The sequence below is a fragment of the Panulirus ornatus genome, chromosome 51 (genome assembly GCF_036320965.1).
Source record: "Panulirus ornatus isolate Po-2019 chromosome 51, ASM3632096v1, whole genome shotgun sequence".
Taxonomy (NCBI): domain Eukaryota; kingdom Metazoa; phylum Arthropoda; class Malacostraca; order Decapoda; family Palinuridae; genus Panulirus; species Panulirus ornatus.
In genome coordinates, this window is record NC_092274.1 from 6399695 (window position 1) to 6426075 (window position 26381).

The 26381-nt window shown below is 47.2% G+C and overlaps 1 protein-coding gene and 1 long non-coding RNA gene across 5 annotated transcripts in view; one reads left to right on the forward strand and one right to left on the reverse strand.

Moving 5' to 3' along the window:
* The window catches only part of LOC139764909 (uncharacterized), a 170622-nt gene that overhangs the window by 7826 nt on the left and 136415 nt on the right, over window positions 1–26381 (forward strand). The gene's annotated exons all lie outside the window — the stretch shown is intronic.
* Window positions 10664–26381, reverse strand: part of LOC139764908 (latrophilin Cirl-like) — a 256100-nt gene continuing 240382 nt past the window's right edge. For 2 of the 4 annotated variants that reach the window (XM_071691979.1, XM_071691977.1), the window contains exons 7-9: window positions 16688–16856; window positions 16000–16167; window positions 10664–13534 (exon numbers count right to left, since the gene is read on the reverse strand). In XM_071691979.1, coding sequence (XP_071548080.1) covers window positions 12359–13534; window positions 16000–16167; window positions 16688–16856 — 1513 coding nt within the window. In that variant the 3' untranslated portion in view covers window positions 10664–12358. Of the gene's footprint in view, window positions 13535–15677; window positions 16168–16687; window positions 16857–26381 lie in introns of all 4 variants that reach the window. The other 2 variants (XM_071691981.1, XM_071691980.1) reach the window with 2 other exon arrangements.

Genomic DNA, 26381 nt, shown 5'->3' on the forward strand with positions numbered 1-26381 from the left:
TTTCGCCTCTTCCCTCCTCCCTTCCCTCCTCCGCCGCCGCCACCACCAACTTGCAAATGAGAAATCCCAGGGACATGGGGGGGGGGGGGGGATGGTGCCGTCCCCCACGACATACCCACACTCCCTCCCTCCCTCCCTCCCTCCCTCCGCCGACAATCGTTATAATACAGCGACGCCCGCCCGCCCGCCCGCCCGCCACGAACCAATCTGGCCAAGAGCCCCGGGACGTTCTCCTCGCTCTCTCTGTCCTCCTCCTCCCACCTCCTCCTCAGCGGTGGCTCCCGCGCCAGAGATTGTCTCGCTCATACCTGGCGGGCGGGCGGGCCGGTAACTGCTTACACCCAGTGGACAGAGGCCCTTTTCCACCCCAGCTGACGACTCCAATAGAATATATAGCGTTTGGTATATATACATATATATACACATTCTTTTTACTCCCCCTACCCACCACCATCCTCCCCATCCCCGTGTGTATGTATATATGTATTTCTCGCCTCTCCCAGGGCTCTGGTATAAGCTTCAGAGGGTAATTTGTATTTGTCCGCCATGGTGGAGCGTTGTGTCCGGTCCTCCCCCCGGCTGACTGAGGCGTTCGGCAGCTGAAGTTTGAGGATCCGGCCACTGGCTACTGACGGATACACTCACCCAGTTCTGTACAGTGGCCGACACTGGCGTGATTTCCAGGGTGTTTGGAGAACCAGAAGAGACGAAGCTAGGACGCCATTTGGGAAACATGTTTACCAAATGGCGTCCTAGCTACGTCTCTTCGATGTATATCAACTGACTGTTATATTTCTCTCTTGTGTCTCCCCTGATGATGTGATTATTACACGAAAGTGCACTTGGGAACTTTTCGTGTTTCATTTTCCCCGTGGACTCATAGGAATATATATATATATATATATATATATATATATATATATATATATATATATATATATATATATATATATTTTTATACTTTGTCGCTGTCTCCCGCGTTTGCGAGGTAGCGCAAGGAAACAGACGAAAGAAATGGCCCAACCCCCCCCCCCATACACATGTATATACATACGTCCACACACGCAAATATACATACCTATACAGCTTTCCATGGTTTACCCCAGACGCTTCACATGACTTGATTCAATCCACTGACAGCACGTCAACCCCGGTATACCACATCGCTCCAATTCACTCTATTCCTTGCCCTCCTTTCACCCTCCTGCATGTTCAGGCCCCGATCACACAAAATCTTTTTCACTCCATCTTTCCACCTCCAATTTGGTCTCCCTCTTCTCCTCGTTCCCTCCACCTCCGACACATATATCCTCTTGGTCAATCTTTCCTCACTCATTCTCTCCATGTGCCCAAACCACTTCAAAACACCCTCTTCTGCTCTCTCAACTACGCTCTTTTTATTTCCACACATCTCTCTTACCCTTACGTTACTTACTCGATCAAACCACCTCACACCACACATTGTCCTCAAACATCTCATTTCCAGCACATCCATCCTCCTGCGCACAACTCTATCCATAGCCCACGCCTCGCAACCATACAACATTGTTGGAACCACTATTCCTTCAAACATACCCATTTTTGCTTTCCGAGATAATGTTCTCGACTTCCACACATTCTTCAAGGCCCCCAGAATTTTCGCCCCCTCCCCCACCCTATGATCCACCTCCGCTTCCATGGTTCCATCCGCTGCTAGATCCACTCCCAGATATCTAAAACACTTCACTTCCTCCAGTTTTTCTCCATTCAAACTCACCTCCCAATTGACTTGACCCTCAACCCTACTGTACCTAATAACCTTGCTCTTATTCACATTTACTTTTAACTTTCTTCTTCCACACACTTTACCAAACTCAGTCACCAGCTTCTGCAGTTTCTCACATGAATCAGCCACCAGCGCTGTATCATCAGCGAACAACAACTGACTCACTTCCCAAGCTCTCTCATCCCCAACAGACTTCATACTTGCCCCTCTTTCCAAAACTCTTGCATTTACCTCCCTAACAACCCCATCCATAAACAAATTAAACAACCATGGAGACATCACACACCCCTGCCGCAAACCTACATTCACTGAGAACCAATCACTTTCCTCTCTTCCTACACGTACACATGCCTTAGATCCTCGATAAAAACTTTTCACTGCTTCTAACAACTTTCCTCCCACACCATATATTCTTAATACCTTCCACAGAGCATCTCTATCAACTCTATCATATGCCTTCTCCAGATCCATAAATGCTACATACAAATCCATATATATATATATATATATATATATATATATATATATATATATATATATATATATATATATATATATATATTGCGGTAGAATGTGTATAGAATGTTAGGCATCAAGGTTAATGTGTGAGTACTTCAGGGGAAAGAAGATATATATATATATATATATATATATATATATATATATATATATATATATATATATATATATATATATATATATATATATGAATGTTGGGGTGAAGAAGGTGGTGAGAGTAAGTGAGCTTGGGAAGGAGACCTGTGTGAGGAAGTATCAGGAGAGACTGTGTACAGAATGGAAAAAGGTGAGAACAATGGAAGTAAGGGGAGTGGGGGAGGAATGGGATGTATTTAGGGAATCAGTGATGGATTGCGCAAAAGATGCTTGTGGCATGAGAAGAGTGGGAGGTGGGCTGTTTAGAAAGGGTAGTGAGTGGTGGGATGAAGAAGTAAGAGTATTAGTGAAAGAGAAGAGAGAGGCATTTGGACGATTTTTGCAGGGAAAAAATGCAATTGAGTGGGAGAAGTATAAAAGAAAGAGACAGGAGGTCAAGAGAAAGGTGCAAGAGGTGAAAAAAAGGGCAAATGAGAGTTGGGGTGAGAGACTATCAGTAAATTTTAGGGAGAATAAAAAGATGTTCTGGAAGGAGGTAAATAGGGTGCGTAAGACAAGGGAGCAAATGGGAACTTCAGTGAAGGGCGTAAATGGGGAGGTGATAACAAGTAGTGGTGATGTGAGAAGGAGATGGAATGAGTATTTTGAAGGTTTGTTGAATGTGTCTGATGACAGAGTGGCAGATATAGGGTGTTTGGGTCGAGGTGGTGTGCAAAGTGAGAGGGTTAGGGAAAATGATTTGGTAAACAGAGAAGAGGTAGTAAAAGCTTTGCGGAAGATGAAAGCCGGCAAGGCAGCAGGTTTGGATGGTATTGCAGTGGAATTTATTAAAAAAGGGGGTGACTGTATTGTTGACTGGTTGGTAAGGTTATTTAATGTATGTATGACTCATGGTGAGGTGCCTGAGGATTGGCGGAATGCGTGCATAGTGCCATTGTACAAAGGCAAAGGGGATAAGAGTGAGTGCTCAAATTACAGAGGTATAAGTTTGTTGAGTATTCCTGGTAAATTATATGGGAGGGTATTGATTGAGAGGGTGAAGGCATGTACAGAGCATCAGATTGGGGAAGAGCAGTGTGGTTTCAGAAGTGGTAGAGGATGTGTGGATCAGGTGTTTGCTTTGAAGAATGTGTGTGAGAAATACTTAGAAAAGCAAATGGATTTGTATGTAGCATTTATGGATCTGGAGAAGGCATATGATAGAGTTGATAGAGATGCTCTGTGGAAGGTATTAAGAATATATGGTGTGGGAGGCAAGTTGTTAGAAGCAGTGAAAAGTTTTTATCGAGGATGTAAGGCATGTGTACGTGTAGGAAGAGAGGAAAGTGATTGGTTCTCAGTGAATGTAGGTTTGCGGCAGGGGTGTGTGATGTCTCCATGGTTGTTTAATTTGTTTATGGATGGGGTTGTTAGGGAGGTAAATGCAAGAGTCTTGGAAAGAGGGGCAAGTATGAAGTCTGTTGGGGATGAGAGAGCTTGGGAAGTGAGTCAGTTGTTGTTCGCTGATGATACAGCGCTGGTGGCGGATTCATGTGAGAAACTGCAGAAGCTGGTGACGGAGTTTGGTAAAGTGTGTGGAAGAAGAAAGTTAAGAGTAAATGTGAATAAGAGCAAGGTTATTAGGTACAGTAGGGTTGAGGGTCAAGTCAATTGGGAGGTGAGTTTGAATGGAGAAAAACTGGAGGAAGTGAAGTGTTTTAGATATCTGGGAGTGGATCTGTCAGCGGATGGAACCATGGAAGCGGAAGTGGATCATAGGGTGGGGGAGGGGGCGAAAATTTTGGGAGCCTTGAAAAATGTGTGGAAGTCGAGAACATTATCCCGGAAAGCAAAAATGGGTATGTTTGAAGGAACATGTTTGAAGGAATAATGTTGTATGGTTGCGAGGCGTGGGCTATGGATAGAGTTGTTCGCAGGAGGATGGATGTGCTGGAAGTGAGATGTTTGAGGACAATGTGTGGTGTGAGGTGGTTTGATCGAGTAAGTAACGTAAGGGTAAGAGAGATGTGTGGAAATAAAAAGAGCGTGGTTGAGAGAGCAGAAGAGGGTGTTTTGAAATGGTTTGGGCACATGGAGAGAATGAGTGAGGAAAGATTGACCAAGAGGATATATGTGTCGGAGGTGGAGGGAACGAGGAGAAGAGGGAGACCGAATTGGAGGTGGAAAGATGGAGTGAAAAGGATTTTGTGTGATCGGGGCCTGAACATGCAGGAGGGTGAAAGGAGGGCAAGGAATAGAGTGAATTGGAGCGATGTGGTATACAGGGGTTGACGTGCTGTCAGTGGATTGAATCAGGGCATGTGAAGCGTCCGGGGTAAACCATGGAAAGCTGTGTAGGTATGTATATTTGCGTGTGTGGACGTGTGTATGTACATGTGTATGGGGGGGGTTGGGCCATTTCTTTCGTCTGTTTCCTTGCGCTACCTCGCAAACGCGGGAGACAGCGACGAGGAATAAAAAAAAAAAATATATATATATATATATGTTCGCTGATGATACAGCGCTGGTGGCTGATTCATGTGAGAAACTGCAGAAGCTGGTGACTGAGTTTGGTAAAGTGTGTGGAAGAAGAAAGTTAAGAGTAAATGTGAATAAGAGCAAGGTTATTAGGTACAGTAGGGTTGAGGGTCAAGTCAATTGGGAGGTGAGTTTGAATGGAGAAAAACTGGAGGAAGTGAAGTGTTTTAGATATCTGGGAGTGGATCTGGCAGCGGATGGAACCATGGAAGCGGAAGTGGATCATAGGGTGGGGGAGGGGGCGAAAATTCTGGGAGCCTTGAAGAATATGTGGAAGTCGAGAACATTATCTCGGAAAGCAAAAATGGGTATGTTTGAAGGAATAGTGGTTCCAACAATGTTGTATGGTTGCGAGGCGTGGGCTATGGATAGAGTTGTGCGCAGGAGGATGGATGTGCTGGAAATGAGATGTTTGAGGACAATGTGTGGTGTGAGGTGGTTTGATCGAGTAAGTAACGTAAGGGTAAGAGAGATATGTGGAAATAAAAAGAGCGTGGTTGAGAGAGCAGAAGAGGGTGTTTTGAAATGGTTTGGGCACATGGAGAGAATGAGTGAGGAAAGATTGACCAAGAGGATATATGTGTCGGAGGTGGAGGGAACGAGGAGAAGAGGGAGACCAAATTGGAGGTGGAAAGATGGAGTGAAAAAGATTTTGTGTGATCGGGGCCTGAACATGCAGGAGGGTGAGAGGAGGGCAAGGAATAGGGTGAGTTGGAGCGATGTGGTATACCGGGGTTGACGTGCTGTCAGTGGATTGAAGCAAGGCATGTGAAGCGTCTGGGGTAAACCATGGAAAGCTGTGTAGGTATGTATATTTGCGTGTGTGGACGTATGTATATACATGTGTATGGGGGTGGGTTGGGCCATTTCTTTCGTCTGTTTCCTTGCGCTACCTTGCAAACGCGGGAGACAGCGACAAAGCAAAAAAAAAAAAAAAACTATATATATATATATATATATATATATATATATATATATATATATATATATATATATATATATATATATATATATATATATGTACTTTGCCCACATGTGAAATAGCAGTGTGTGACGGATATTGTAGGGTCATGTGACATACGACATATAACATCTAATGACGAGTGTCAGGTTAATGGATGGCGTAGACCGCGTTCAAGAAGTAGGGGTAGTGACGGTCGATATTATACCTCTCGGTAAATGCAGGTGCGGGATGACATGGTCGCTCCTCCAGGTGTGCCGGACTGGCCTCTGTGGGGGGGGGGGGGTGAGAGGAGTGAGTGAGCCCATTTGGGTCAACAGCTGCTTCCCTGTGTACACCAGCAGCTAGTGTAGGGGGTGGGGGTCGTAAAGGGGGGCCGGGAGGGAGATGTGATTTAAATGTCGAACGAGGCCAGAGTTCAATCCTCCATCAGGGTCTTAAGTGTTTCTTCAACCCTCCGTCCTCGAATTTGACATATAACACACACACACACACACACACACACACACACACACACACACACACACACACACACACACACACACACATAATGATAACGGTAATAACTGAAATATTTGCCCTCCGTAGTCTCTCTCTCTCTCTCTCTCTCTCTCTCTCTCTCTCTCTCTCTCTCTCTCTCTCTCTCTCTCTCTCTCTCTCTCTCTCTCTCGCTCTCTCTCTCTTTAAAAGAGCTTACGTTTCCCTGCTCCTGGAAGTAGCGCCGCCTTGGGCTGCAGGAAGCCCTTTTTTTTCGAAAGGGCCTGGGTCGCGCCAGGACTCTTGCAATAGAAAACGATATCCCGGGTTCATTATAGACAAATGATTAAATTCGCCATCGATTTATGATTACGTTTTCTTTTTTAACTTTATGGCTAATGCAGGGTGATCACTGATGGAAAACGGAATGTCGGTATTTGCATATATTGCTTCCTGTTTTTCATCCAGTCATGGTAATGGCAGTAACATACAAAGAATTGCATAATTAGCTGTAATTAGATACAGAAACCCTCTTAGATAAGAAGTGGATGTTGTATGAGAAGTGGATGTTATGTAAGGAGTGGATGTTATATAAGAAGTGGACGTTGTTTGAGAAGTGGATGTTATATAAGTGGATATTATATAAGAAGTAGATGTTGTTTGAGAAGTGGATATTATATAAGAATGTTATATAAGAATTGGATGTTATATAAGAAGTGGATGTTTCATAAGAAGTGGATGTTATGTAAGAAGTGGATGTTATATAAGCGGATGTTGTATGAGAAGTGGATGTTATATAAGTGGACGTTGTATGAGAAGTGGATGTTGTATGAGAAGTGGATGTTGTATGAGAAGTAGATGTTATATAAGAAGTGGATGTTATATAAGAAGTGGATGTATGAGAAGTGGATATCATTTAAGAAGTGGATGTTGTATGAAAAGTGAATGTCATTTAAGAAGTGGATGTTGTATGAAAAGTGGATGTTGCATGAGAAGTGGATGTTATTTAAATGGATGTTATATAAGTGGATGTATGAGAAGTGGATGTTATATAAGAAGTGGATGTTGTATGAGAATTGGATGTTTTTTAAGTGGATGTTATATAGGTGGATGTTGTATGAGAAGTGGATGTTATATAAGAAGTGGACGTTGTAGTATGATAACTTTTATGATGTCTGTGAAGTAAGACACACACGCATGCTTTGTTCAATCTATGTCATTTATCCCTAACATACGTACACTGAGGTCTTTACCTAAGACGTGGGTCATACCATCGCAAGAAGGCCATTATCCTAACTATATGGTCATTACGTGACGTGACGCCCAGTACACGGTCCATCCCCACTGAGGATGAACCTAATTCATCTATTCAGTTGGGTAGGGATCCCATTAACTTGAGGCAGAGGTGGGAGGAAGGGAGGGAAAAGGTAGGGTGGGGTGGGGGTTCGAACGGCGTCTTTTACCAGGGACGAAACACTTTGCGATCAATGGCGTCCAAGTCTTCTCCCTCAGCCATGTCCGTGACACCTGATAAACCGCGGATTATCGACCGGATTTTCACGTCACACCCCTTCGAAGGACAGTCCAGGGCTGTGTCTTTTGAACGTTATCGGAAAAGCTAAGAAGGGGCTTGTGTTCTTATCAGCTATGTCACGCGAGGATGGCGAGAGCGTATGTTTACTTTTGGGACGAAGCGGGAAAAGAATTGGACTTTGGGGAATGGAGTCGCGCGAGCATCATGCTGGTTAGGTTAGGTGCTGTAGTCTTGCCCAGCCGAGACTTGGGCTAGTCTTCGGCCTGGAATAAAGCTCAGAAAACGGCCCCCTGTGGAATTAAGTTCAGAAAACGGCCTCCTGTGGAATTAAGCTCAGAAAACGACCTCTTGTGGAATAATGCTCAGAAAACGGCCTCCTGTGAATTAAAGCTCAGAAAACGGCCTCTTGTGGATTAAAGCTCAGAAAACGACCTCTTGTGCAATAATGCTCAGAAAACGGCCTCCTGTGGAATAAAGCGCAGAAAACGGCCTCCTGTGGAATAAAGCTCAGAAAACGACCTCTTGTGCAATAATGCTCAGAAAACGGCCTCCTGTGGAATTAAGCTCAGAAAACGGCCTCTTGTGGATTAAAGCTCAGAAAACGGCCTCCTGTGGAATAAAGCGCAGAAAACGGCCTCCTGTGGAATAAAGCGTAGAAAACGGCCTTATGTGGTCTAGGTTTAGGTAGGTCTATCACAGAATAATCTGGAGCGATGACGAGATGGGAAGGTGCACTCACCGTTTGCTGTTTGCCCATGACGCGGTCCTGGTGGTAGATTCGGCCCGAGACACACACTTGAGTGACTGGTTGGCTGAGTCTTGAAAAAGGTTTGAGGATAAACACGTGGATGTGGAGAGAAGTGCATTATAAGTGAGGAGGATTTGGGATAGGATGGATTGAGTGCAAGTTTATGTATGGGAGAACCTAGGTAAATGGGGGGCGCTTTTGTGAGTGGGGCTACAGATGGACCCATGGGGACGTGAGGGAGTGGCAGAATGGGCGGAAAGGGGCGAAGATCCTGGGTGGATTGATATATATATATATATATATATATATATATATATATATATATATATATATATATATATATATATATATTGGAAAGGATCACAATTTTGCGCGTGATCAAGATATTCCTATGAGTCCACAGGGAAAATGAAACACGATATATTTCTCTCTTGTGTCTCCCCTGATGATGTGATTGTTACACGAAAGTGCACTTGGGAACTTATCGTGTTTCATTTTCCCCGTGGACTCATAGGAATATATATATTTTCTGAGCTTTGCACCTTTGTGGGGCGGGGTAGCGCCAGGAATGGATGAAGGCAAGCATGAATATGTACATGTTTATATATGTCTGTGTAGGTATGTGTGTTTATGTGGTCAAAAAAAGAAGAGGGGTTTATGCGAGGTTGGTTGGCTTGTGGAGCGAAACGCGTCTTCAACTCCCTTTCCTAAAGCCATCTCGTCCTGATGATTAACATTATTGTTATTAACAGAGTCACTGACATTACAGGAGGCATGTGATTGGGTTGTTAAGGTCAACACGGTGGTCGTTAACTTGCCAATTACTTTGCTGTGGTATTGCTGTGGTCACCTCCAATTATTGATTGCTAATAGCATCATCTTAGTTCTGTAATTCATTTTCCCAGTCGTTATCTTCATTGTCTGTGTCATCATTTGACGCCAGAGTCTATTTGTTCATTGATATTTTTTTTGTTAGAATCAATATTTTTTTCTTTGTTGGAGGGGCAATGGTGTACTTAAGGATTGCTATGGTATTAGCTAATGGAATACCAGTTATTTTTAAATTCCTTCAATAAACTTAACCCAAGTTTGTCAATCAGTTGTGCTTATTTTTGAATCATGGTCACTTAATACACGTAAGTGCACGCTGATTTTTTTTTTATTTTCTTTTTGAAGTGTTAGATGTGGATTTTGTCTTGTCTAAATTTCGTCCATGGACACTTGTTATTCACATATATATTTGTTGCTTAGGCAACACTGTATGTGCATTACTTTCTCATGTGAAAAAAATATGGCTTACAGTCCTTCTGGAGACTATTTTCATGAGTTTGTATGAGTCACATAGAAAATGGTCAAAGGAAAGTGGACTCATAGAAAATGGTCAAGGCAAGGTGGTCTCTTAGAAAATAGTCAAGGCAAGGTGGACTCACAGACAATGGTCAAGGCAAGGTGGACTCACGTTGCAGCTGACCCCAGCTGCTCGGATGGTGTTTGGGCAAATGGAGAAGATGAGTGAAGAAAGACTGACAAAAAAGGATTTGTGTGCTCGGAGTCAAGGGATGAATGGAGAAAGGGAAGATAAAGAACCTGGAACGAAGCTGGGGCTTGGAACATTCAGGGGGGGTGAGAGGCATGCACTGGAGAGCATAATTTGATTAATATGGTATACGGGGGGCGACGAGCTGCCAGTGGATCAAGACACATGAGCTGGTCAGTGGAAACTGTGGAGTGTCCTGCGAGGGCTTGGGTGTAAATGGTGGGCCTTGGTCTCAGTACATTACACATGACAGTTTGAGATTGGACGTGTGTGCAAGTGAGGCCAGTCTGCCTTAGTTCCTGTCGCTACCACGCTGAAGGTGGACTGAACAAGTAGAATGATAAGGCAAAGAGAATCATACAGAGAAGAGCAAATGAGAAATACCAGATGTCAGCAATTTAGCGATGCCTAAAATGTCTTTGAAAACAACAGAGTAATGACGGATCAGCACACACACACACACACACACACACACACAAGATGATGGCATAGACATGAATGAAACATCGTTTTTTTTCCATTAAAACATTTTATTGTCATATTTTTTACACTGATTATCTATTCAACGTATCACAGCTCACAAGTTGAAGAAGAGGTTATGGCCGAAGCGTTCTCCGGGGGTCCAGCTAAAGCTTGTGGCACTTAACTAATATGAACAGTGTCTGTTGGTCTGGCTCTAGTATAAAGTCAGTACAGAAGGGCGCCCTAGACTAAATGACGCCATCTCCCATAACACAGTGACTTGGAGAATCAAATTGCGGTGGAGGAGTGGTGAGTGAAAGGCCCTGGGTCTGGCCGTACTCATCATTGAAGACTGGGGGTAGGGTAAAGGGGGTAGGGGGAAAAATAGAATGAATCAAAAGAGTGGCACCAGTAGATTCGGGTTGTACAACCCCCCGAGTAAAGTGAATAGGCGTGGTAGTAGACCCTTTGGCCCCCTTACCACTGACCCGAGTGGCACCCGCTGACAGCCGTTCACGGCCCCGAAAACGCCCCAGGTGAAATACGTAAATATAGTCAACGTGCAGAGGTGTTTCTCTTCCACTATAGTGAAGACAAGGCCCGTTGGAAATGACTCTCTCTCTCTCAAAAAAAAAAAGAATGAACTCTTCTACATCTAGAAGCTTTGGCTTTTCATTAAGAAAACGTACATATAAATATATTTATTTACATCAGTATATACATCCAAATATTCCTCTATACATGTACACGCTCTTCAGACCCCCATAAAAGGCACTTCCTTTAATAGCCATTCAAGTTTACTTGTGTGATTCTGAAGTGAAGTTTAGAATAGTGTGGCACTGAGGCATGAAAAGAAAAAAAAAAACGAAAAACAAAAACACACGGAACCTTCAATGGAAAACGGGCACTGAAAACTCTGGAATGTACCACATTCAACAGAAAACGAAGGAGGGGGAGGGGAGGGGGATATATATATATATATATATATATATATATATATATATATATATATATATATATATATATATATAATAGATAGTTATAACACCTCTTTACGTAAATCACAAATGGCCTCAAAGCCATTTTCTGTGTTTTTCTTTTTCCCCTCCTCCCCAACACACACCAAACCAACCCCTTCCCTCCCCCAGAACAGAACCACAGCGGCAGTGGTTCCGTGGCACAGAAATAAATGAGACCAATTGTGGAAATGAGGACTAGGTATCTTAGTTGTTAGCTGTGGCCACAATGTTTCAAGAAGGGAGAACACAGCAGATGTATATATATATCTATATATACATTTTTTTTCTCTCTCTCTCTCTCTGTCCCCTCCCTCATGCTGTGAATGCACTCAAAAAGCTTCAGTCATAACGGCAAAGTACGACTCACTGAACGAGTGTGTTTGGGGAGAACGTTTTAGACGCAACTCTACGAACAGAAAGCCTTTGCACCATTGAGGATTCCGTCCGCTGTAGTGTCCAAATATGTGACCCAAGACCACAGACGTGTGGGTCTACGGGGGGCGGGGGTTTTCTGGAAGGCGGAGGTGGTCATCCTCCTCTCTTCCTCCCTTCTTTCTCTCTCCTCAACTCCAGCTGGTACGGACAGGTAGAGAAAAGTGTGTGTTTTTCTTTTTGTTTATTTTAAAAAGACACTTGCTTAGTCCACGCCTGTTATTGTAATCATCCATCAAAGGAAGAGAGTATTATTATTATTATTTTTTTTTCCCCTTCCGCGGCAGCTCACTAGCACTCACTGAATTGCTGGGGTCTATGCTGGCTGGGGCGCGACACCACGAGGTGGGCAGGGTAGCCGTTCGTGGCAGGGGCTGCCTGTGAAGCCACCAGGCCACGCCCGTTGCCCTCGTGAATGACGGGCAGGCTCTGGGGGGCCTGGGGATTCGAGGGGGACGTCAGGCGGCAGACGACCTGCTCCCCGTTTAAGACCGCCACCGTCATCAGGTTCTCCCGGGAGAACTGCTGCTGCGCCTGCTGGAGTTGTTCCAGGTCCCGGCTCATCTGCGCGGCGTTGAAGTCCCGTAATCTCTCCTCGCTCAGGGCGAACTGCTGATCCTGTGGGCTCCGGGCGAGGTGGTGGCCCTGTGTGTGGTGGTAGGGGAGGAGAGGCCGGGCGTCGCTGTAGCTCCGCGAGGACTGGCGGCTCATGTCGCTCGGGGTGCCGCGTTTCACGTCTTCGTCAGACAGGTCGGACACCTGCATGGCCTCCTGACCCGTGGGGGCGGTGACAACGCCAGCGGACCGCCCTATCCAGCGCTCGCGTTCGATCTCCTCATACACCGGGTCGGCCTCCGTCTCGATCTCCATGTAGGTGTGGTTCCAGGGGGAGTGGGAGCGAGCCGTGTTGCCGTTCACTCGGAGCATCGCCGCTACAGCAGGAGGGACGGCCGCTGGCGAGAGCTGCGTTGTGTAGCTGTTGGGCATGGTGATGATCTTGCTCCCACCCTCTATGTTGGGGAACGCTATCCCTCCGTCCAGGCCGCCGGCAGCGTTGATGCTGTTGAGCTTCGAGAGGTACGCGTTCTTGATGTCTGCCGTCAGGGAGTTGGAGCAGCGATGGTGGTGGTTATTCCAGCCGGCGCGGGGCGAATCCTCCTGCTCAGAGCCACCATGACCAGAGTCGCGGGAGAAGGACTTGTAGGAGGCGTCTTCGTCGGCGTGGTTAAGGGTGGCGTGATGAGGGGGGGTGGTGGTGGTGGTGGTGGTGTGCGGGAGGGTGACTGTGTGTTGGCGAGGCAGTGACTGATGTAGAGTGCCGAGGGGTAGGTGGCCCGTGACCCCCTGACGGAGGGACCCCCCAGACCCCATCGTGGACGTGGCCCCGGACAGAAGGGGCCCCACAGGGGGATGGGTGGTGTCCCCGGACCCCTTCACTCCGCCGAGTTGACAGAGTGTTGGAAGGTACTGCAAGATAAAGGCAAAGGAATTACACAATGGTAGACACGTTCAGATCCAATTCATGAATTCACAAACTCACAAAAATGTACGGTAAAACCTCCAGTTAACGAATTACGTGAAAAATATGGCGCGTGTGTTCACGACTTGTTAGCTCCGAATCAAGTTACAGTGTTGCTCACTTTACTAGTTATGGACACCCAGCACAGAAACGATCGTTAAGCCACAGAACAACGCTACTGACAGTTAACTTCATGTGGTTGGTATGTCCAACAAGGACAGTCGTATACTTTGAATATATATATATATATATATATATATATATATATATATATATATATATATATATATATATATATATATATATATATATCAAGATCGTATGTGTGATGTGTGTACCATATTGTGTCGGACTGATGAAGTTGAAACTTCAGAAACAGATTCGGTAACAGAGGGAATTACCTGAGCCATAATTATGTTAATGAATGAAACTTTTATCAGAAGCAGAAGTCTGGATAAACTTCAACTGAGGGAGAGAGCCATATTTGTTGGGCAAAACATTTGCATTAATTTGTACCCATCTCACAGAGGGATCGCCTCTCAAAAAAGAACCGGAACACATTTAACTGGATAGCATCGTTTATTTAAGCATGAGAATAGCAATTTATTGAAATTACTAATTACTTATATAATGCCGTAACTCTAAAGGTCATGTAATACTTTTCCAATAAGTATAATTGTATGAGAATTCAAATGTTTTTTTTGTGCTTTGAAATCATTTACGTTAATCGTATGATCAATGTGAGGTTTACGTTTTCGTTACTGTGACTCCCAGCTGTCCAATGTGACATTAATCATTGCATTAATCATTAGTCTCCTTATCCACGTGACAAGAATAAGAATGCAGTCGGGCTGCCCAGCCCGATTGCATTCTTATTTCTCTCACGGTAAAGCGGCGCCTGGAACTCTAGCAAGTGTGTAAGTTTTAACCTCATCATTGCGTCGTTCATGACCCACATCATTCTTATGTTAACTGGAGGTTTTACGGTATGTGGACTTAGTCGAACTTAGGTACTGTGCACGTTCATAAAGCTAATGTACAGTATTTCAAAAAGTATATGTATATATGTATATATATTTCCTTCTAATCCAAGGGGAAATGAGACACAATAAGATCCCAAGTGCACTTTCTTGTCATCATCACATCATCAGGGGAGACACAAGAAAGAAATATAGCAGGCAGCTGATAGTACAAGGATGATGTGACCATGACACGAAAGTGCACTTGGGAACTAATCGTGTTCCATTTCCCCCATGGCTTTGAAGGGATTTACTTGATCAAGTGTTCTATTGGTGATCTCCATTATATATATATACATATACATATACATAGAAGCAAGCAGTGATGCAGAAGACTAATAAAAAGCAAAACTTAAAAGGCTAAGTTATGCGAGAACAGAGCTTTAAGCCACTATTGTGCTAATGTATGCCACATTTAACCCCCAGGCAGGATGTAAGCTTCCCACACCATCACCACACCACACCAATCACCATCGGACACGGCGGGCGGGACCAAGCAACACCTGTAGGCAGCACCAGGGCCAGTATATATATATATATATATATATATATATATATATATATATATATATATATATATATATATATATATATATATTCCTATGAGTCCACGGGGAAACTGAAACACGATAAGTTCCCAAGTGCACTTTCGTGTCATAATCACATCATCAGGGGAGTCACAAGAGAGAAATATAAGTCAGTTGATATACAACGGAGACGAAGCTAGGACGCCATTTGGTAAACACTTGAATCTCATGTTTACCAAATGGCGTCCTTAGCTACGTCTCTTCGTTGTATATCAACTGACTGTTATACTTCTCTCTCGTGTCTCCCCTGATGATGTGATTATGACACGAAAGTGCACTTGGGAACTGATCGTGTTTTCTTTTCCACGTGGACTCATAGGAATATCTTGATCACGCGCAAAATTGTGATCCTTTCCAATATATATATATATATATATATATATATATATATATATATATATATATATATATATATATATAGGACCAGCACGAGAAGGAACAGCAGGTCACGCTCTTGGTACATGGCAGGGTCTCGGTGTGTGTACCTGACTGTGGGGCTGCGGCCGTTGTGGTTGCCAGAGGGGGAGCTGAGGGGCGTGGCGCCGCCCCCCGGGTTTCTCTGGGGTGGTGGTGGTGATGCTTGTGTGAGGGAGGGGAGCTCTGGGGGTTCGACTGGGGGGGAGGAAGGGGGGGAGGGGGGAAGCCGCCGCCACCAGCACCACCATGTCCCTCCACGGGCGTTGGAGGAGGGCTCCTGGAGGAGGCGGAGGAGGAGGTCGGGGAGGAGGAGGAGGAGGAGGAGGTGGTGAGGGCGGTGGTGGTGGTGGCGGTGGCAGCAGCCGGGTCTCGGCAAGAGGCGCTACCCACTTGGTTGAGGGCGGGCGAGGCCAGGACGTGATTGAGGGCGTGAGAGATGGCAGGGTGAGGGTTCGTGTTATTAGGGCTGTACGTCTGCTTCTCTGCGGCAAAGACCCCTCGCACCGCCTGCGGGAGCCAGGCCTCGCGCTCCGCCGCAGACCGGCACCACTCCCGCACCTACGCGCGGACAGACAGACAGACACAACATTACTACGGCACTCAGGGAGAAGGGGGAGGGAAAGGTGGGATTCCACGCTACGCTCTACTGATGCTCAACGGTTACCACAATTATAAGTCAACAAATTCTTTCAATGATCTTTGAGGGACGGGGGGGGAAAAGTTAACTCAAAAGCCGAAGCAACACATGAAATAAGCATTAGGCAGCCATACAGCAAAAAAAAAAAATCATGAAAAAGAACATAATCACTCGTCAGTAGTTCATGAAATAGATAGATATATATATAAATATATGTATATATTTTAACTCAGTCTAACATGCTTTAGTCACGACATGAATAGGAGGTGGGTGGGTGGGTGGGGGGGGGGGGAAGGGGAGGGGGGAAATAACAATTATTACGAGGGGAAAAATGACAATGGCGTGCAAGGACTTGAGAAAGCAACACAGACGCACACACACATACCGACCAAAAAAAGGGGTAAACACCAGCCCGGGGTCTATCCTCCTCCTTAACCTTACCTTCTGGTTCCTGACGCAGTAGTAGATGAAGATGAAGATGCCATGGAGGGCGTTGAGGACGCAGAAGGCGGTCGCGATCGGAAGGGACGGCCGGTGGAGGAAGAGGAGGCCAAGCGTCCACGTCAGGACCATCAGCAGAAGGAGAGTGATGGCACCTCGAAGCCAGGCTCTGTGGAACATAAAGACATTCGTCACACACACGCACACACAACACGAACATCTTTACTACAAGATTACAAGCGATCTCGACTACTGCAGGTGGTGGCCATGTTCTGAACTGAGGATAACAAACACACATGGTGTATATACCATGGACAAAGTCCCCTATAGAGATGGCAATACAGAACAACAGATGTATATAAGACTCTGTGGGACTTCCAATAGATGTATATAAGATTCTGTGAGACTGCCAATACAGAACAACAGATGTATATAAGATTATGTGAGACTGCCAGTACAGAACAGATGTATATAAGATTCTGTGAGACAGCCAATACAGAACAACAGATGTGTATATAAGATTCTGTGAGACTGCCAGTACAGAACAACAGATGTATATAAGATTATGTGAGACTGCCAGTACAGAACAGATGTATATAAGATTATGTGAGACAGCCAATACAGAACAACAGATGTGTATATAAGATTCTGTGAGACTGCCAGTACAGAACAGATGTATATAAGATTCTGTGAGACTGCCAGTACAGAACAACAGATGTGTATATAAGATTATGTGAGACTGCCAGTACAGAACAGATGTATATAAGATTATGTGAGACTGCCAGTACAGAACAACAGATGTATATAAGATTCTGTGGGACCATTGACTGAACATTTTGGTCATGAGAATCAAAGTGTTGTGTCTAACGTCGTGAGGTGATGATGGGTTCTTGCAGCTACAGATAGACTCATTAATTGGGATAAACATCACCTGCCAAATTTTTTTTTGTTGTTATTTTCGTGTATGCATCACACGTTTTACCTTGTCTAGCTGCTACTCTGTCCTCCTCTCCAGAGGGGTCTTAAACCTGTACGAATGTGTACAGAACCCGTACAAAGTACATTGAACGTGTTCATCACTACGGCTCATCCAGCGGCAAAAGACATCCAGCGTAATGAGACACGGTACGTATCAAAACAAGGATATTCACTGTAAAATCAAGAGCACATGAAATAGATATTCTCTCGGGCCACCTCTTTCAACCCTGAGCCTGGAACACTAAGGCTCAGCTGAGTGTGGGAGATCTAACACGAAAGCAGGACGGCCGCCTTCCACGGCAATTTGACCTGCCAGAAGCCACGAACTTGAGCGAGTCGCAGTGGCCTGGCTGGCGTTCATACGAAACCCCAGAACACTTTGGGACAAACTTGCGGGTCGTTACGTAGGAGTTCTCGACCCCGCTCTGGGTTCGGAGGCTAATTACGATAGTCGTAGCGTTACGAGGCTATGCTTATACCATCGTCTAGAGAATGTTCACAGATATTAACGTACTCCTGTTCGTACGTGTGGGGTAAATGCGTGCTAAACGCCACACGTAGCGAACGGGTTTGCGTGGCCTTCAGCAATAGAGTAGTTTGCACGGATTTAGCGTCGTGGTGATTTAAGGGGTCGTATTAGGACGTGTGTCCTACGTGTCTTGAATGTAGGGGGGGGGGGGTCACCTTAAAAACCACTGTCCCCCGTCCTCCCCGTATACCCCCTCCACAGTTGCTTGTTGGCCCGTTTCAAGGTGGAAGGCAAGGGTTCTGGTCCCCACCGCCAGGCAGATGTGTGTATCAGGTTGGGGGGTTAGGAGCATCGATGTATTATGAGGTTGGGGAGTTGGGGGCGTCGATGTATTATGAGGTTGGGCGGGGGGGTTGGGGGCGCCCCAGAGTATAATGCCTTTGACGACCCCATTCATCATTGACCTCGGCCCCATCCCCCCAGAGAAAAAAAAAATTCCTTCGTATACTCCTTTTCATCCCCTTAAACCCCCCCCACCACAAAAAAACACACTTACACCAACCCTAAAAGTCCACTTGGTTCCTCCATAGCCCCACTTAGAAAATCCACCCATGTAGTCCCTCCCCCGTGCTGTAGAAATAGGTAATCACACACACACACACACACACACACACACACACACACACACACACACACACACACACACACACACACACACACACACGAGACGGGCCCCCACGAATGCCACAAACTACCCGTCCAGTACAAACAGGTCATTACGACAATACCCAGATGGTATAAGGGACCCAACCAGCTCCACCCTACCATGAGACCTCACAATGCCAGGAGATGCCCCTAATTGTGGCTCCGTTTTCTGTCTGAACTAGAAAAGCAGTTTTCTGAACTCATCATAAGTTCTGCACTGCTCTATTACCTCATTATGTAAGAGTTCTAAACTTTACCTCATTATGTACGAGTTCTAAACTGCTTTATAACCTCACTATAAGAAGTTCTAAACTACTTTATTACCTCATTTCATAATTGCTCTAAACTACTTATTTACGTCATTATGTAAGAGTTCTAAACTACTTATTTACGTCATTATGTAAGAGTTCTAAACTGCTTTATAACCTCACTATAAGAAGTTCTAAACTACTTTATTACCTCATTACATAAGAGTTCTAAACTACTTTATCACCTCGCTTATTAATGCTAGGAATCAGCCAGTGTCCCATATTTTGATAATACGACGTTATAGAGAAAGGCGTGCAAAGCCCCCCATTTTAGAATCTCATGTCAATGTCAGATACATCACTTCCCTGCTCGCCTGTGACCTCTAACTGTTAAGGGGAGGGGCAATCCTTCACTCCGAGGTCAAAATGGCTGCCTGACACACACACACACACACACACACACACACACACACATACGCTGGCAACGTGATTAGAAAGTCAAATGTAGTTCATTCACTTCTTGGCGCAAGGGTGAGCAAGGCGAGTGCCCTTCCCGGAGTCTTTTGGAAAAGTTTTCGTCGCCCTGTTGGCCCAATTGCCGTTCTGAGTCATATATATGTATATATATATATATATATATATATATATATATATATATATATATATATATATATATATATATATTGGAAGAGGTCACAAATGAGCGCGTGATGAAGTAAATTCCTTCCGTAACCAAAGGGAAATGGAACATGGCAAGTTGCCGGGTGTGATGATGATAATGATGTGATCTTTGCACGAAAGTGCACTTGGCAACTTATCGCGTTTCATTTCCCTGTGGTTAAGAAAGGAATACACACACACACACACACACACACACACACACACACACACACATATATATATATATATATATATATATATATATATATATATATATATATATATATATATATATATATATATATATATATATATATATATTAAGAGTCCTTCGTTGTGGGACCAGCAGAAGAGGAACTGAATTATCACATTTAGCTATATCCAAAATGGCTCGTAGTTCTTGGCATCAACAACCACCTTTTTTCTTTCTAAGAAGGGCGAGTGTTGTGGGAGACTGTGTGGTCGTTACGGTGGCTGGGAACAAAGGGAGGACAGGACCGCCAACACTCGGGCAACAGAGCCCCAGCGATTGGCCACCTCTACCGGGCGTTCTCATTGGCTGAAAACTTCAAGCCGCGGACGTCCCGTTTTCATTGGCTCTGAAAACTTCAAGCCACGGACGTTCCGTTTTCATTGGCTTTGAAAACTTCAAGGCACGGACGTCCCGTTTTCATTGGCTCTGAAAACTTCAAGCCACGGACGTCCCGTTTTCATTGGCTCTGGAAACTTCAAGGCACGGACGTCCCGTTTTCATTGGCTCTGAAAACTTCAAGCCACGGACGTCCCGTTTTCATTGGCTCTGGAAACTTCAAGCCATGGACGTTCCGTTTTCATTGGCTCTGGAAACTTCAAGCCACGGACGTCCCGTTTTCATTGGCTCTGGAAACTTCAAGCCACGGACGTCCCGTTTTCACTGGCTCTGGAAACTTCAAGCCACGGACGCCCCGTTTTCATTGGCTCTGGAAACTTCAAGCCACGGACGCCCCGTTTTCATTGGCTCTGAAAACTTCAAGCCACGGACGTCCACGCGAAAGTTGCCCTCTCCTACCTCCTACTCTCCGTTTTCTAATGATAAAGAAGAAAAGAAAACGGATTAAGATTTTTGTCGTTGTCACATCTTACGGAGGGGGTGAGGGGAGAGGAGGGATAATATCCATTACGTGATAAAGAGGAGCATTTATCATTTATGATTCCTTAAGCGTTACCAGTCTGCTGTGTGGCCCGGATTCCACGGTAAATGAAATCAAAAACGGGAGAGTGGTTGCCCGTTTGGCAACAAGTTAAACCCCCGCAGGGCAGCCGGTTATGGGGGTGGGGGGTTAGGGGGTAGGTGGTTTGAAGCTTTCTTGTTTTAACGACTGTAATTATGGGGTATTTTTATCCTGTTAGTATGCAAATCGGCCCTTGCGAGGTTAATTACACGGTGAGGCACACAGCTCGGACGGCCCTGGGACTCCCCCCCCCCGGATTTACGACGCGCCCGGCAGAAATGACACGGGTTGCGACGGCACCCAGGTCTCGGTCGGTGGCTTAAAAAAAAGAAAAAGAAAAAGAAACAACCCGAGTCTTTATGGTCCATAACCCCTTGGTCTGCGTCGGACGTAATAACCCGACAGATTGTGGACTCTCGTCTCCGCATCCCTGGAACTCCTCAGCGTCGCTCGTTCCACTGCGAAAAACCTGCGTTGAACGTCGGAGCTCCGTCCGTCCGTCCGTCAGTGCACGGGGTTCAATGCTCGGTTCAACGCACAGTGAATACATGAACCGGGTCGTGGCCGGGCCAAGAGTGGACGAAATGTGACATAATTATCAACAGCACGAGTTAGCCAAAAGCCATTAGGCAAAGGGAACGTTATGCATGCGAGAGTAGGAGGAGAGCAGCAAGAAGAGGAGCAGGAGGGAGGGAGGTTGAGTATGTGTTCCAGCCTGCAGCAGTCCAGACTGGCCTGGACCCTATCCAGGCGGGGCGGGCGGGCGGTCAACCCAAGACCTCGCTGGGTAACGTGACTTAAAGAAACGTCGCCACAAACAACGAATGAAATCACCATCACTCAATCCAACCAACCAACCAATCAATCAACCAACCACTCAAATAAAACATCAACAACTCCACTGAAACAAGTATACAGTGGTCACGAACCACCAGGACCACTTGTTCACAGTGGGTAGCGCGATGGCGTTGCTGGTAAGTTCAGCTGGGTATGTGGAGAGACGGGGCGTGTGTGTGTGCGTGTGCGCGCGCGGACGACACACACCGCCATCAAGTCAAGTTTCTATGAACCTCATCCCAGTCTTGATCTTATGCAAATTACCGGGCATCGCGACTCGGATCTATGCTTCCCCTCCCCCTTCCTTTTGTCAGTGGCAAAATGTGACACGGAAGTATAAGGCCACACACTGGGTCCTTTTTCCTTTGGATTCTTCACTTCACGAGGCGATAGCCAGGCGGTGAATGGCAGTGCCAAAATCGTGTGTCTTAAGGCAAGTACAACACCTAAAATGAGGGAGGTCTACGATAATTATTGCCTTAAGTAACACGTACGGTTTTTAAAGCGTGTATAACCAGACGGGTATATCTCCACAACTGGTTATATTTGAGGCGTTGTTCATAACTCCGCCGCCAACGGGTTGTGTATGTGGGTAGTTACAATCTGCCGCGTGTGACGGGGAGGCAGGCATGTAAATGCGTGCTGCGACCCCGGGGGCAGAAACTGTAATAAAATGATAGCAAGTCAGTGCACGGTGTGTCCAGGCACGAAACGCTGCTGCCCCTGAATATGCATCGGTCAGTCCTAGGCTTTGGTAGCTTATGTTGGACACGCCATACCTCGGTAAGGAACGGTGGTCCTACCCCAGCACACACACACACACTGCCTGGCCGTGGGTTGTGTGTGTGTGTGGGAGAGAGGGGGGACGTCTTCCACACCTGTCTCCGTGCCACAGCTAAGTTCCTCCTCCCCCCGACCTCCTCCGAAGGGCTCAGGTGTCCTGGGGAACGTCGCAGTTCGTAATATAGTCGTTAGGGGACGTTGTGGCTCCGGCGTGGTGGAACGGACGCACGAACGAACACTGTGCCAGACCCCGCGCACACCTGTGCACGTCTGATGGGGAGGTGTACACACGGTGATGGTCCCAGACCCACATGACGTACAAACTACACATATATATATATATATATATATATATATATATATATATATATATATATATATATATATATATATATATATATATATATATATATATCGGTGCAGAGCAACTATTTAAAGGTTATGTTTCCATTACTTACACAGGTCTTTGTGGAACTTGTGAACACGAACTCCAGTTACATAAGACTTTGAAGCGGTGTTTGTAGACATAAGTCAAAGCTCAGGCCGGATATGTGAGCCTGGAGACTTTGCGTAAGCCATCTTGCATACGCATCCGCACGCAACTGCCCTTCAGATATGGAGTAATTGATATCCAACACAGGGTCTCCCGTGAGCGGATTTGGGATCCGTTGTCCACAGGGTCTCCCGTGAGCGGATTTAGGATCCGTGGTCCACAGGGTCTCCCGTGAGCGGATTTGGGATCCGTGGTCCACAGGGTCTCCAGGGAGCGGATTTGGGATACGTGGTCCACAGGGTCTCCCGTGAGCGGATTTGGGATCCGTCATCCACAGAGTCTCCTAGGAGCGGATTTGGGATCCGTGGTCCACAGGGTCACCCGTGAGCGGATTTGGGATACGTGGTCCACAGGGTCTCCAGGGAGCGGATTTGGGATCCGTGGTCCACAGGGTCTCCCGTGAGCGGATTTGGGATCCGTCATCCACAGAGTCTCCTGGGAGCGGATTTGGGATCCGTGGTCCACAGGGTCTCCAGGGAGCGGATTTGGGATCCGTGGTCCACAGGGTCTCCAGGGAGCGGATTTGGGATCCGTGGTCCACAGGGTCTCCAGGGAGCGGATTTGGGATCCGTGGTCCACAGGGTCTCCAGGGAGCGGATTTGGGATCCATGGTCCACAGGGTTTCAAGTGAGCGGTTTTGGGATCAATGGTCCACAAGGTCTCCAGGGAACGGATTTGGGATCCGTGATTCACAGAGTCTCCAGGGAGCGGATTTGGGACCCGTGGTCCACAGGTCTCCAGGGAGCGGATTTGGGATCCGTGGTCCACAGGGTCTCCAGGGAGCGGATTTGGGATCCGTCATCCACAGAGTCTCCTGGGAGCGGATTTGGGACCCGTGGTCCACATGTCTCCAGGGAGCGGATTTGGGATCCGTGGTCCACAGGGTCTCCAGGGAGCGGATTTGGGATCCATGGTCCACAGGGTTTCAAGTGAGCGGTTTTGGGATCAATGGTCCACAAGGTCTCCAGGGAACGGATTTGGGATCCGTGATTCACAGAGTCTCCAGGGAGCGGATTTGGGACCCGTGGTCCACAGTCTCCAGGGAGCGGATTTGGGATCCGTGGTCCACAGGGTCTCCAGGGAGCGGATTTGGGATCCGTCATCCACAGAGTCTCCTGGGAGCGGATTTGGGACCCGTGGTCCACAGTCTCCAGGGAGCGGATTTGGGATCCGTGGTCCACAGGATCTCTAGGGAGGGGATTTGGGCCCGTGGTCCACAGTCTCCAGGAAGCGGATTTGGGATCCGTGGTCCACAGGGTCTCCAGTGAGCGGATTTGGGATCCGTCATCCACAGAGTCTCCTGGGAGCGGATTTGGGATCCGTGGTCCACAGGGTCTCCAGTGAGCGGATTTGGGATCCATGGTCCACAGGGTTTCAAGTGAGCGGTTTTGGGATCAATGGTCCACAAGGTCTCCAGGGAACGGATTTGGGATCCGTGATTCACAGAGTCTCCAGGGAGCGGATTTGGGACCCGTGGTCCACAGTCTCCAGGAAGCGGATTTGGGATCCGTGGTCCACAGGGTCTCCAGGGAGCGGATTTGGGATCCGTCATCCACAAAGTCTCCTGGGAGCGGATTTGGGACCCGTGGTCCACAGTCTCCAGGGAGCGGATTTGGGATCAGTGGTCCACAGGGTCTCTAGGGAGGGGATTTGGGACCCGTGGTCCACAGTCTCCAGGGAGCGGATTTGGGATCCGTGGTCCACAGGATCTCTAGGGAGGGGATTTGGGCCCGTGGTCCACAGTCTCCAGGAAGCGGATTTGGGATCCGTGGTCCACAGGGTCTCCAGTGAGCGGATTTGGGATCCGTGGTCCACAGGGTCTCCAGTGAGCGGATTTGGGATCCATGGTCCACAGGGTCTCCAGGGAGCGGATTTGGGAGCCGTGGTCCACAGGGTCTCCAGGGAGCTGATTTTGGATCTGTGGTCCACAGGGTCTCCAGGGAACGGATTTGGGATCCGTGGTCCACAGTCTCCAGGAAGCGGATTTGGGACCCGTGGTCCACAGTCTCCAGGGAGCGGATTTGGGATCCGTGGTCCACAGGGTCTCCAGGGAGCGGATTTGGGATCCGTCATCCACAGAGTCTCCTGGGAGCGGATTTGGGATCCGTGGTCCACAGGGTCTCCAGGGAGCGGCTTTGGGATCCGTGGTCCACAGGGTCTCTAGGGAGGGGATTTGGGACCCGTGGTCCACAGGGTCTCCCGTGAGCGGATTTGGGATCCGTGGTCCACAGGGTCTCAAGTGAGCGGATTTGGGATCCGTGGTCCACAGGGTCTCAAGTGAGCGGATTTGGGATCCGTGGTCCACAGGGTCTCCAGTGAGCGGATTTGGGATCCGTGGTCCACAGGGTCTCCAGGGAGCGGATTTGGGATCCGTGGTCCACAGAGTCTCCAGGGAGCGGATTTGGGATCCGTGGTCCACAGAGTCTCCAGGGAGCGGATTTGGGATCCGTGGTCCACAGGGGGTCCGGTGAGCGGATTTGGGATCCGTGGTCCACAGGGTCTCCAGGGAGCGGATTTGGGATCCGTGGTCCACAGGGTCTCCAGGGAGCGGATTTGGGATCCGTGGTCCACAGGGGCTCCGGTGTGCGGATTTGGGATCCGTGGTCCACAGGGTCTCCAGGGAGCGGATTTGGGATTCTCGGGCCACAGGGTCTCCAGGGAGCGGATTTGGGATCCGTGGTCCACAGGGGGTCCGGTGAGCGGATTTGGGACCCGTGGCCCACAGGGTCTCCAGGGAGCGGATTTGGGATCCGTGGTCCACACAGCGAGAAGTTCAAGGTCTCTGTTCTGTCTTGGGCGACCAGCGTAAGCGGCGATGGTCACCGATGCCAAATGCTTCTGCAAAGTCCGACCGCTACGCGACACCCGTTTTCTCTTGTCTTCCGTATTAAATACAGCTTCCCCCATCCCATCATGATGGCCAGGCAGTCCATAGGGGGCAAGACTTTCCCGACCTAAAATCTAGTCCTGGGTTACGTAGCTCTTATTCATTTTTCACTTCCGGGACTGTTTTTTGGAGGGATGATTCCACTGGCGTCTCGCAAGGGTTTTGACCTCAGCTGTTTCTTTGTGTTCCCTCCCTTCAGTTGATTCATCTCCGTTTTGTTCATAATTATACAACGGTGCCACGCTACCCCGATGGCTCTTTGACCCGACCTAGAAGTCCAGCTGAAGAGCATGGTGGCAAGGTAGCTAGCCACTCCTAACTCGTGAACCAGCTCCTGCAAAAGGTGTGATGATTCTAGTCGAG